Here is a 13,538-nt window from a genome sequence, read left to right on the forward strand (position 1 = left end):
CAAGTAAAGCCTTCAATATCGATGCAGTTTAAACAGAATGAGAACTGCATATATAAAATAGACATATTAAAAAACCTAAATAAAAAAGCCAAAGCACATAGAATACTTTTATATTTTAGACAACTTACTAGAAATATCTGAGGTCTGACTAAGACTTTCTCCTGGATAAAGTTTACTGATAAGTAAGCGCTGAAAACGTAGCAACAGATCCAATGAAGCCGATCGTTCACGACTATGCTGCTCAAAGTCCAAACATGATGAAATGCGACGAGCAACATCTTTTAATCTGGCTACAGTCTGAGAAGCAATGTTCCTATGGAGTGGAAAAGAGAATTACAGGTGAAATGAGTTCTTTATATTAAAAAGGTAAGAGTTGTAGGTTATAAATTAGTGTCAGAAGCACATATAATACATGCAGATATCATCTCACAATACATGCAGGTATATCTGCAGTGTAAGCATAACCAGAGGCCAAGCTGAACCAAGGAACAGAAAAGGCACAAGATAATGATGTCCCTTTGCTTTATAAATGTGCTCCTTTGGGGTCTCATGGACTGGCCTCAAATGAGCGCAGATCTTGCTCCAAGATCTATATAAAAAGTATTTCTATATAAAAGCATTCTTATAACTATATAAAAGTATTCGATATAAAAAGTTTCCATACGAAAGTATTTTATATAAAAAGTATTTTCCCCCAAAGTTGCACTGCATATATAACCATGACCTACAGTAAGAGGCAATTCTTACTCAATTGTTAAACACAGTCTTGAGACCTTGCTGCTAAATTTCAGCAAATTAATAAGAAAAAACAGTAACTCCCAGCTAAGATATAAAACAGCGGATACTATTTACCTAAGAAGCTGCTGTATGAGCTGAACCAAAGGCAAACACTGCTTGCCAGAAGATTCATAGATCCCTGTATTAATAAGGTCTTTATCCAGAGGAGTCCTACTTCTATGAAAGGTTGAGGCATTTGCTTCCTGTTCATCAATTTCTTTCTCTTTCTGTGCTTCTTTTTTGGCTTCAATATCCTGTAATGCATAGAAACAAAAATGGTGACCACTGATCTCATTAACAGGTATAAGCGCACTGTGTCCAGCTGTCCTAGCCTCTGCAAGCAGTAGCACACAACTTGGTAACACTGTCCCACATATCTTCAGCAACCCCGATACTCAGCTGCTCAAGTTCTAACTAAACTGTATTTCCAATGGATCCAGTGGCTGGGCTACCATTAATATAATGATCTCTTTTTCCTTCTGCCAAGTCCCTAAAATCTTTGTCCCTGCTACTGGCAAGTTTAATCAAAAACACCTAGGATGTATGCTCTGCTCCATACAGACTAGAATAGCCTATCAGCTTTATAAGGAGAGTCAGAATTCTCATGAACACTGGCTTAAATGTAAACAGTAAAGCCGTTCTGGGAAACTGTAAATTCATATGTACCCTGGGGCCCAGCAAATTCCATGGTAAAGTATTTATCCAAGGGAAAAATCGTATTCACCACCAGACTTGTACACAGCATGGTCTTACCATTTTTACATAGTCAAAACTTTTGATTGTTCCAATCAAATGTAATAGATAAACAAATAGGCCTAATAACCTTAGCTCTACTGGTTAAAAGCAGTTAATAACAATGGAGTACTTCTCAAGAATAAAAAATAATGTATCAGGCTGGAGATGTGGCTCAAGTGATAAAGCAACAGCCAAGAAAGAAAGAGAAGATGGTGTGACCCTGAGTTCAAACCCCGGTACTGACAAAGAAGAAGAAGAAAAAAAAAAAAACCTCAACATAGGAAAGAAAACACAATATTTGTTGCCAGGTGCCAGTGGCTCACATGTGATATCCTAGCGACTCAGAGGACTGAGCAATGAAGATCACAGTTCAATATCAGCTCAGGCAGAAAAGTGGAGAGACATTAATCTCCAATTGAACACCAACAATCTAGAAGCGGAGCTACGGTTCAGTGGCAGAGTGCTAGCATTGAGCAAAATAAGAGTACACAGACAGTGCCCAGACCCCAAGTGCAAGCCCTAGAACTGTACTCGGAAAAAAACCCTCAATTGTATAAAATTATGTGGTTGAACCTGAAAAACAGTATAAGAAGCAAAAGAAAGAGGATTATGTAGCAGACAGATGACAGCTAATCTGAAGGGTGGGACAGTATCCTGACTGAATACAAAGGAGCACAGGGTCTTTGTAGAAACAGAAAGAACTCTACACGCTGAAAAGGGCATCTGTCAAATTCATTAAATCCGATGTGTAAGGTGGAAGCATAATTCAATAATTTAGTAAGATAAAAGAGTTTTAAGGAAAAACAAACCCTTGTATGCAACTAAAAGTTTTGCACCTGGCACTGGTGGTTCATACCTATCATCCTAGCTCCCTAGAAGGCTGAGATCTGAGGACTGCAGTTCAAACTCAGCTAGGGCAAGAAAGCCTGTGAGCCTCTCATCTCCACTCAACTACCTAAAAAGCCAGAAGTGGAGCTGTAGCTCAAGTGGTAAGAGTGCTAGCCTTGAGCACAACAGCTCAGGGACAGCACGCAGGCCCAGAGTTCAAGCCCTGGAACAGGCAAAGAAATAGATAAATAAATGTTTTGCATTTTAGTTTCATCAATGAGTCTGGCAGTATCGTAAGTTCTACATATGGGTTAGTGTAGCTCACCACCAGGCAGAGTTGCCCGTCTGCCCCCTCCCTTGCAGCCTAGGCCCACACCTGGATTTCTGCTGTAATTGCTGCATTTAAGGCTGACTCTAATCCTCCATCAGCCATCAAGCTGCCCACCAGCAGATCAATCATGAATCGACGGCCTGGGCTTATGTTCACTTCATTACCTGAAACTACAAAAGAAATTGGTGGGTTTTTGTTTGTTTGGGCTTTTTTTTTTTTTTTTGACAATTTGAAGAAGTGCCACCCCTCTCCCCCTCTTCCTCACACACACCTGTGCAGGGCAAGAGTGCAGAGAGGGCCCGGGCCCGCTCCTCAGCCGTGGGCAGCAGCACCGACCAGCCGCTCTGCAGCACGGCCTGAGCGGCCGACTGCACGGTGCTCAGCACGCCTGCACTGCTGGCCAGGGTCACCACAGTTTGCTTCAGGCTGTTCAGGAGGACACTGCCCAGACCTAAACCAAGGAATTCTGGGTCAACCTGGTGACTAATGGCAGCATGCAACTGAAAGGGAAAAAAAACAAAATAATGTTCACTAGGATCTCACAAAAGTAAACCGATTTCAGATGACTGATAAACACTAAATAAAACTTAATTTGAAGAACTATATAAATAAAATTAAGTTTTCAGTTCAGACTGAAATCCCTTATCCAAAATGCTTACAACAAGCAATGTTTGGAATTTTAGATCTTTTAAATTTCGGAATATATGCATATACTTGAGATATCTTGGGAATGGACCAAAGTCTAAACACAAGATTGATTCATGTACCTTACACACATAGCCTGGAAGTAATTTTGTAGAATATTTTAAATCACTCTGTGCACACAAAAAAGTTTGAATATACTGAATTTTCCACCAATAGAATCATGTTGGCATTCAAAAAAGAGTTTAGAATTTTTTGGAGCAGTTCAGATCTATGATTTTAATTTTCAACCTTTATATGCATTTTTTTTAAAAACTTACACACACAAAAAAATTTACCCACATTAGTTGAGTATTCTCATTATAAGAATACATTTTTTGAGCTGGGTATGGTGATGCATGCCTGGAATTCCAGCTACTCAGGAGGTAGAGATAGGAGGATTGGTGGTTTGAGTCCATCAGGCAAAAGCTATCAAAACCCTATCTCAAAAACAAGTTGGGATTGGAGAAGCTAGGGAAGAAAAATGGAAGTGGTTTCTCCCACCTCCCATCTCCACCCTTCTTCTCTTTTACTTGACAGTTTAACCAGAACTTTTTCTATAGACAACATGATAGTTCCAAGACTATATTCCCCAAAGTTGATTATGGCCAGAATAAAACATTCTTATTCTTCCCCTGAATAAAAAACTGTCAGCACAAAAGTAAGTTTTATAAGCCTCAACCACATCACAACATAATAATCTTATTTTAAAACACCTCAGAAGTTTCACTGACAGTTCACTAACAGGGTCAGTTGAATACCTGCACTATGCATAAACAGTCCTGAGTTACTTATAAAAGGAGCAGGGGCGTGGGAAAGTGCTGTCACCTGAAGTCGCAGAAGATTAAGCGTGGCCACAGCCATGCACTCCTTCTCCTGGGGGGGAGGCCAGTCAGCAGTGCCATCCATGCCCTCACTCACTTGCCGCAGCAGGAGATCCAGCTGCTCAAAAGTCATTGAGCAGATGTCTACCACGAAAGGAACACGGAGGCCAATGGACCACTCGGAACAAGATGACCAGGCAAAGCTCTACAGGAGAAATATGAGAACCTGAAACAAAATCTGCAAATTCAGCTCCTGGACTGTCTGTCCCACAGAAAAGATAATACAACTCAGTGATAAAAACGCTTAAATGATGACTTACACATTCCTCTCACTAACTGCCCACATAGATGTGGACTTTGATGGATATCTAGCTTCCAATTTCTTCTCCTATTTCACTAACACCATCTTATTTTGTCACACTTAAAAAATGAAAAGTATTCTTTAAAAAAGACTTTTACTCTCAAATCACCAATCCACAGCACTAGGTGGATATGGGGCTGTTAATCCACTTAAAATGGTACCAACAAACCCCACCAATTTTCTTTTCTAGAATGCTTTTTTCAGTAGGATTTAAAGGGAACTTCCTTAATCTGATAAGGCATCTAAAAAGCTGTTGTTAAACAAACAAAAAAGCTCATAACAACCATCATCGCTAGTAATAAAGACACAATGCTGTCCTCCTCAGATCAAGAGCAAGGCAAGGATCCCCATTCTCACTTCTATTCCATACCATTTGCCAGCCCTGAACAGAGCAACAAAGGCAGATAAAAGACATATAGCTTGACAGGAAGAGAGAAAGGCACCTAAGAAGAAAACCCCAAAAAAGAACACAGTGAAGCTCACAAAGTAGTGTTTCATACAACTGCAGGACATAAGACCAACAAAGTCAGTAGTATTTTTATATCTTTGCAAAGAACTATATGAAATACCAAACCAAACTACATACTCAGTACCTGGGCAGGCCCACAGGCAATTCCAACTATGTGTTTGGTGTCCAGTCCCGGCAGTGCAGCAGGTTCTGGCTTGGTCACACGCAAAGTGTCAAAGTGCTGGCACTGGTCATTGCTCCCCCAGCTGTGCACCTCACTGTCCTCGGTCAGAGCCAGGCAGTGGGTGGAGCCTGCAGCTACGTCAATCACCTTCTTGCCTGCAAAGAACCAAGATGTGCAAATGCAGCTTCAACACCAGGCCTTTTTCCTGAGAAAGACATCTGCACCACAGCTACTGGGGATCGGAAGGCATTATGTATTGGCTTAAGGACAGCTTGGTCCATGAAGATTAAGCACGATTCATTTTCTTTGAGTATTTATTGAGACTTACATTTTGTCACCTGTAATTTGTTAAGATTCAGAGCCTACAAATTATCACTAGTGTTTGAAAAGGATCAGCTGGGTTTTTTTCTCCTCCTTATTCACATTTTCAGTCAGAAAGAGGTGTGTGTGTGTGTGTGTGTGTGTGTGTGTGTGTGTGTGTGTGTGTGTGTGTGTGTGTGTGTGTGTGTGTGTGTGTGTGTGTGTGTGTGTGTGTGTGTGTGTGTGTGTGTGTGTGTGTGTGTGTGTGTGTGTGTGTGTGTGTGTGTGTGTGTGTGTGTGTGTGTATGTGTTTTGGAGGGGAGGGGTATTTGTGGGGTGTTTTGGGTACCATTCCTAAGGCTTGAATTCAGGGCCTGGATCCTGTCCTTGAGCTTCTGTGCTCAAGGTCAACATGCTACTAGTTTGAGCCACTTTTTTGTAGTTAACTAGAGATAAGAGTCTCAGAGACTTTTTTGCCTGGGCTGGCTTTGAACCTTGATCTTCAGATCTGACTCTTGAGCAGCTAGTACTACAGGCATGAGCCAACAGTGCCCAGCACATAGCCCTTTTTCAACCAACTTTTCTATGAGAGAGGTTTTCTGGTAGGAAGAACTGGTTATTTACCTTCTTGGTGACCAAAACAATCGCACAAATTCTGACATGTAATTATGTTTGTAAGGAAAGTATATTTTTAATTAGATATAAGATCACACACATTCTCCAGTCTCAGGTATCACAATATAAAAGCACAGCTGTGTGTGTGCACATGCATGCATGTGCACACACACAGGTACCATGGACTAAACTCAGAGCCTTGCATTCTCATTTACCTGGCTTGCTCACAGCTGGTGCTCTACCACTCTTCATGTTTTTTACCTTAATACATTTATTATCTTTAAGTAGTTGTACAAAGGAGTTGCCATTCATAAGAGCAGTTACTGCTACTCTCTTTAAAAGGAAATCTACTTTTCTCACAAAGCCAAGTAACATAATTATTTTTTATTTCTATTTAAATAGTGTTAGCAAAGCATCATGTCTTTCCTTATCAGTAAGTCAAGGAATGCTTCTGTGTAATATCAACATGCAATTCAAAAAAACTACCATCAGAACAACTTTATTCAAAGAACCTACCATAAGTGAGCAACAACAAAAATACTTTATAAGCAGCTTAAATATTCTCATAGTAAGATATTTCTAAATCTAACAAATATACTGTAGACATTTATTTCCATTAATGATGGAGGGGAATAGAAATAAGAGATAAATGAAATTCCAACACAGTTACATAATGCAGTATGTCTTTCTCTACAACTTGTCTCAGAAGCTTAGAAAATAAAAAACACCATCTGAGTGTGCAAGATTTATATTGGTCAAGGTATTAAAAAGTTGTACAACAAAATTGATGGGAAAAGGAATAAGACTCACTTAAAAGTTCTTTTTCTTTTTTTTTTTTTTTTTTTGGGTCCGGTCGTGGGGCCTGAACTCTGGGCCTGGGCGCTGTCCCTCTGCTCTTCAGCTCAAGGCTAGTGCTCTACCACTTGAGCCACAGCGCCACTTCCGGCTTTTTTCTTTTTGCTTATGTGGTGCTGAGGAATCGAACCCAGGGCCTCAGGCATGCAAGGCAAGCACTCTACCACTGAGCCACCTTCCCAGCCCTCACTTAAAAGTTCTACTTCTACCAGGCACTGGTGGCTCATGCCTGTAATCCTAGCTTCTCAGGAGGCTAAGATCTGAGGATCAAGGTTTAAAGCCAGAAAAGTTCCCCTGAGAATCTTATCTCCAATTGACCACTCAAAAACTGGAAGTGGCACTGTGGCTCAAAGTGGTACAGTGCTAGCCATGAGTGAAAGAGCTCTAAGACAGTGCCCAAGTCCTGAGTGCAAGCCCCATGACTGACAAATTTTTTTTTTTTAAGTTGTACTTCCAAACCTCCTCCTCAATTAAAAAAAAAGCCAACACATAAAGAAGAATGAATTACTGAAGCGATTTTCTCATATAAAATGCTGTGAAGGCCAGTTGTGAAGATTAACCTTATATGGGAACAGCCTGGTCCTTTGTGAAAGAAGAGGCTGTTCACCCCTGAGCTAGAGAAAACACTAATGGTCTCACCTAGGGCACCACGCATTGACGTTACCCTTCTTCCCTTTCTTCCCTGTCAAATCACCTGCTAGCAATGTGGGAAAAATAAAAGTCCTAAAAAAACCAAGTCCTCTCCACAATCCGGTTGCCATGGTTTTTGCAACATGCATTCCTCATTAACAGCACTCATGGTCTTTCTGCTGGTGGTCTCATCCTGCACTGGGAGCCCACATTGCGGGGGCACCTGAACACCTACACGCCTAGGCCTCCATCTTTTCCAATGACCTGAGGTACTCCTCTGCAATGGGACATGTAGAATCTACCACAAGAACAACTTCAAATCTAATGTCTAACGTGGATCTCACCTCTCACAGTGGCCCCACAGCATGCAAAGAATGGTCTCAGAAGTATAAGAGAATTTACTGGTAGAAGCTACCTTCAGCTCACTGAGTCGGTCTATACCACAGAAGGAACTTCCAATGTTAGTAAAACTGAGTGGGTTTCAAATTGAATTTACTTAACAGTAATTCCAGGCCACTTAGTAATGTAAACAGACCTCTTTCCAATAATTACCTATACCTATCAACATGTAGTTCCTACATAGTCCATTCATGGGAGTATCAGGTTAAGAAAATAAAATCTTCTCTGGGTACTGTTGGCTCACACCTACAATCTTAGCTACCCAGAAGGCTGAGATCTGAAAATCAAAGACAGCCTGGGCAGAAAAGTCCCCATGAGACTCTCATTTTCAAATAACCACCCAAAATCCAGAAGTGGAGCTGTGGCTCTAAGTGGTAGAGCTCTAGTCTTGAGCACAAGACGCTCAGAGACAGCACCCAAACCCTGAGTTCAAGCCCTACAACTGAACAAAAAAACCCAAAAAAACAAGAAAGAAAAGAAAATCCCCAGCTTTTAACTGTCCCCTAAGAGTTTTAAAAGTTGACATTTGTACTTACCTTGTAAGCCTTCCAAGAGTTTGGGATAACGGACATGTTCTTCTGTCCCATGTCCAAGTCTCTGGTTGTCACCTTTTCCCCATGAATAAACTTGGCCATCTTTTGTCAAAGCAATAGAAAACTGGCTTCCACAGCGGACTTTGACAACATCCAAGTCTTGAAGTTTTTCAATCAGCTTCGGCGTCTTGCAGCCATCACTACCACCTCTACCCAATTTCCCATAGTCACCATCTCCCCAAGACCACACTTGCCCTAGAAAATGCAAATGTATTTAGGTTAAAACAACCTTACATTCTGACCTCATACACATTAGCAATCCGCATACAGCTTGGCCTTCACAGTGAGACTCAGCCTCAAAAACCACAAAAAATAAATAGTAATCCTAGCTATCTAGGAGGCAGACGGAGATCTGAGGAAAATAGTTCAAAATCAGCCCAAGCAGGAAAGTCCTTCAGATTCTTTTTTTTTTTTTTGCCGGTTGTGGGGCCTGAACTCTGGACCTGGGTGCTGTCCCTCAGCTCTTCAGCTCAAGGGCTAGCGCTCTACCACTTGAGCCACAGTGCAACTTGCAGCTTTTTCTGCATATGTGGTGCTGAGAAATCGAACCCAGGGCCTCATGCATGCAAGGCAAGCGCTCTACCACTGAGTCACCTTTCCAGCCCAAGTCCTTCAGATTCTTATCTCCAATTAGCCGCCAAAAAAGATGGAAATGGAACTATGGCTCAAATTGGTAGAGTACTACTAACCTTGAGCAAAAACAAGCCTACGGATAGAGCCTCAGCTCTAGGACAGACATGGAAAGGAAAGAAGAAGAAGAGGAAAAGGACAAGGAAGAAGAGGAGGAAGAGGAGGAAGAATTGTGTATTCTAATAGAAGTCCTTAAATGGCTACGAATAATATATACCAGTAAGGCACACAAATGTAGACTACCAATCTATACAGTTAACAATACCAAGCAGGTGGTTATGGACCTGCTAGTTTAGACTTCAGATATAAAAGCAATTTAGAAATGCAAAGTTGCAAGCTAGGCATCTGTGGTTCACATATATAATCCTAGCTACTCAGGAGTCTCAGTTTGAAGCCAGCCTGAGTAGGAAAGGCTAACTTGTGGCCTAGGTGCTGTCCCTGACCATTTTCTTTTCTTTTTCCTTTTTAATTGTAAAGGTGATGTACAGAGGGGTTACAGTTACATAAATCAGGTAATGAGCACATTTCTTTTTGAACACTGTCACCCCCTCCCTCATTTTCTCCCAGTCTTTTCCCTCTTGACCTCCCTTCCCTCCACTTTGTATAGTTCATTTCCAACATAGTGTCTAGTGAATATCACTGCTGAAGTGGTTCAACTTTTGTCCCAGTGTTTCTGTGCTTCCGTTTCCCTTCCTCAAATCAGATAAACTTACAAGACAAAAGGTACAGAAATCAAAAACAGCGACAAAAGGGGGGGAAAAAAACAGAAAATAAAAAGAACCACAAAAAGTAAAATAGAATGCCTTGATTCCACTTCTTAAGAGTTATTTAGATAAGCATCACTTTGTATAATATATACATATAGCTATTGAGCCCTTGTGATCTCCTAAAATTACCCTCCTTTGATCTTACTGTATGAGTTTAGAGTCCTGTTTAATTTATCATGTTCCCTGGACTTCTTCACGGAAGCCAGAAACCCAAACCCACAAAAAGGAGGATGAGAGCAGAGGGCAATCACAGAAGGGCCGTTCTATCCAAATCTCCCCCCTGCAGGAAAGCAGCCATCAGCACCCTCAAGAGACTGCCAGCTCGGGCGCTAACATACCGTTTTCAGTCACAGCCAGAGTCTGAGCGTCGCCACTCCCGCATGCAACGTCGATAACCTTCAGTCCTTTAAGCCCAGCTACCAGCATTGGAATGGCTTCATCTTCACTGGAGCCTTCAAACAGACAGAACCATTGTTATTCTAGTCCTTTGGGTAGAAGCAACTCCTACTGAATGCTTTTTGCTATATGCTGCAGACATACCATGGCCCAAACGGCCGTAATTGCCCCGGCCCCAGGTGTACAGTTCTCCTTCTGCAGTGATGGCCGCACTGTATGTGCTCCCGCATGCTATGTGTACCACGTGCTTCCCAGCTTGCTTCCCTGAGAAAGCAGAGATTACCTTAGGTTCCTCCAGAGGCCTGTGGGATGGAGGAACACATATGAATATCCCCCTAGGAATTTTTTTTTAAAGGTCACTGTTAAGGATAAATCACAACATCAAAAGAGCTTTGCCTATTAGGTATCTCAAACACCTAGTATTATTGATACTTTGTTAAACTGAAACACAACACCAAGCAAGAATATCAAAACAGGGTCTATGAAAGACCTGTATAATGATGTGCACCGTTATTCACAACAACTCCAAACAATGGTCCACCAGCAACAAAGAAACTATTGCTATGCCCAATGACCTAGCTGGATCTCAAATATGATGTTAAGTAAAAGAACCTGTAAACCAAATCTTATAGTACATGTATTAAATTCTAGAAAAGACAAAATAAAATTGACAGAGAGATGATATGCAAAGGGGGTTTGATTCAACAAGTCAGATGGTAATTACAATGCACCTTTGATGCATTTGATCTCTAGCACAATATAAAAAAAAAACTTTGGTTTTCATATCTGTGACAATATGATAGTTCAAGAGGTCAACCAGTAAGTTGGTGGGAAACCTAGTATCTGTGAATGAATTATCTGTGAAGGAAGGGATGGTATGTGGGATATGCTTTAGGAAACCTAATGGAGAATATAACTGCTGGCTATTACTTAAGTTCCTAAAAAGTCATCAGGGGTGGATAGATCACACACACACACACACACACACACACACACACACACACACACACACACACACACACGGTACCCCTCTACAACCAAGCCATGCAAACACCCATCACACACACACACACACACACACACACACACACACACGGTACCCCTCTACAACCAAGCCATGCAAACACCCAGACACATCCTGTTACAAGTACTGTCACACAGAGGAAAGCAAGGAATAAGCTGTACATACACAGTGTCCCCATGGCCCAGCCGTCCTCCGTCCCCACAGCCCCAGGAGTACACCTCTCCAGTGGCAGCCAAGGCCAGGTAGTGGTGACCATCAGAATGGGCAGCAATTTTTATAATGTTCCTGGAGGCAAGACCCTGGACCAGTTGGGGGGCCTAAAAGAGTAAAATAGGAAGAAAATCAGTCATAAGTCTAAGGATAATGAAAACAGCACAACTATCTTCACTCCCCACCCCCCCCTCACCAATGCCATATGTCTACCTGGGAAAACCTATTTAACTGAAAGACTAGGGGTGTCTGGAACTCCCAGGCCAATTACCCAGCTCACCCAGCCCAGAACAATAGTAATAACCACCATGGGATCCATGGTACGACCAGTGCTGATGGTGGACAAAGCAGGATGCCCTGTATATTACAGACACACTAGAAGGAAGTAATGTCTTCTCATAGAAACACGCGTGACCTAAGGTGTTATCATCCCCAACAGGCTCAACTCCTTCTGTTACTTGTCTGACCCCTAAATCAAATGATTTTGGGAATGCTGGTTTGCAAAAAAGAAATCAGTTAATAATAATTCTCACTATAAGAACATCCTGTTCTTAAAGCTTGACATACAGTTGCAGTAAAATGTTCACATGATTGGTATACTATGAATAGATGCTTATCTATGACTGATAAGACTTAGACCAATTGGCATCTGCAAGCAGGACCCCTCATCCACCGAGAGAGGCATGCCAGCACATCTCTTATGCCACCCACCAGTGTGTCACTATTGTAGGCCTGTGTGTACACACGGCCATTGCGAGACAGGATCAGGAAGCGCTTCTCTGCACAAGCAATCTGCATGACTCCAAGGTTGGCAAGGCCTTCACACTGGATTGGTCCGATCACATTGGCATAGTATTTCCATCCTATTAATCCCCAACCTATTACCTCCTGCAATGATCCCTGTAAGATAAAAAAGCAGCATTGTTTTTACAGCAGGAGAATGTCTAGGAGTAACACTGAGGTTAAAACAAAGAAAGGAAAGGAAAGAACAGAAGTGATTCAAAATTGAAACTGGATACAATGGCTCAATCCTATAATCGGGAGGCTAAAATTGAGAGGACTGTGGTTTGAGGCCAGTCCAGGCATAAAGTTGACAAGACTCCACTGCAACCAATAAAAAGTTGAGTGTGCCAGTATACATCTATCATACCAGTTATGCAGGAAATATAAACAGGAATCTCAAAGGCCAGCCTGGTCTGGCAAAACAATCAGTATCTTACTCTAAAAGTAACAAAAGCAAAAAGGGCTAGTTGATTGTTTGAACTGTGTGGCTATATTCTTTTAAATATAGCTACTTAATAAAAATAATGTTCACATCAAAAATAAAAATGTAGAGAAACTTGGATCTAAAACCAAGATTCTTCTGTATGACCCTGACAAACTTCACTAGCATTCCAAATGTTAGTTTTCTCACAGATGCAATGGGAGAAATGTGACAGCAGACATGACCATGTCTGTCTTTGGTGGACAGGCACTCTCCAGGGTCTCTCTGTACAGGCAGGTTACAGCACCATTATCATTAGCAGAGAAACTATTAGCAGAGAAACTATAACTATACTGTCATTACTACTACAGCCAGCATTATATAAACCCATGTTTAGAGTCTACAAAAAAGGCTCTTGGGGCTGAGAAGAGCGCTTGCATTGCATACATGAGGCCCTGGGTTCAATTCCCCAGCACCACATAAGCAAAAAGAAAAAAAAAGCCAGAAGTGGCGCTGTGGCTCAAGTGGTAGAGCGCTAGCCTTGAGCTTAAGAGCTGAGGGACAGCGCCCAGGCCCAGAGTTCAGGCCCCACAACCAGACCCAAAAAAACAAAAAACAAACAAATAAAAAAAAGGCTCTGGGCAGAGGATGTAGTTTAGTGGTATCGTGTGTTAAGCATACAAAGGCCCTGGGTTTATTCCCAGAATCAAAATTGGGTAGGGAGGAAGAAGCTATAGAACCTTCCT

General features: G+C 41.7%; 1 protein-coding gene across 4 annotated transcripts in view; it reads right to left on the reverse strand.

The window, feature by feature from the left end:
- The window catches only part of Herc2 (HECT and RLD domain containing E3 ubiquitin protein ligase 2), a 152,250-nt gene that overhangs the window by 105,429 nt on the left and 33,283 nt on the right, over positions 1-13,538 (reverse strand). For 3 of the 4 annotated variants that reach the window (XM_070043050.1, XM_070043052.1, XM_070043049.1), the window contains exons 11-21: positions 12,300-12,488; positions 11,544-11,695; positions 10,499-10,656; positions 10,297-10,410; positions 8,505-8,756; positions 5,131-5,324; positions 4,181-4,381; positions 2,943-3,171; positions 2,717-2,841; positions 853-1,031; positions 129-313 (exon numbers count right to left, since the gene is read on the reverse strand). In XM_070043050.1, coding sequence (XP_069899151.1) covers positions 129-313; positions 853-1,031; positions 2,717-2,841; positions 2,943-3,171; positions 4,181-4,381; positions 5,131-5,324; positions 8,505-8,756; positions 10,297-10,410; positions 10,499-10,656; positions 11,544-11,695; positions 12,300-12,488 — 1,978 coding nt within the window. The remainder of the gene's footprint in view (positions 1-128; positions 314-852; positions 1,032-2,716; positions 2,842-2,942; positions 3,172-4,180; positions 4,382-5,130; positions 5,325-8,504; positions 8,757-10,296; positions 10,411-10,498; positions 10,657-11,543; positions 11,696-12,299; positions 12,489-13,538) is intronic. The other variant, XM_070043051.1, reaches the window with a different exon arrangement.

Source organism: Dipodomys merriami, unplaced genomic scaffold (assembly GCF_024711535.1).
Source record: "Dipodomys merriami isolate MVZ:Mamm:240054 unplaced genomic scaffold, mDipMer1.0.p SCAF_33, whole genome shotgun sequence".
NCBI classification, from domain to species: domain Eukaryota; kingdom Metazoa; phylum Chordata; class Mammalia; order Rodentia; family Heteromyidae; genus Dipodomys; species Dipodomys merriami.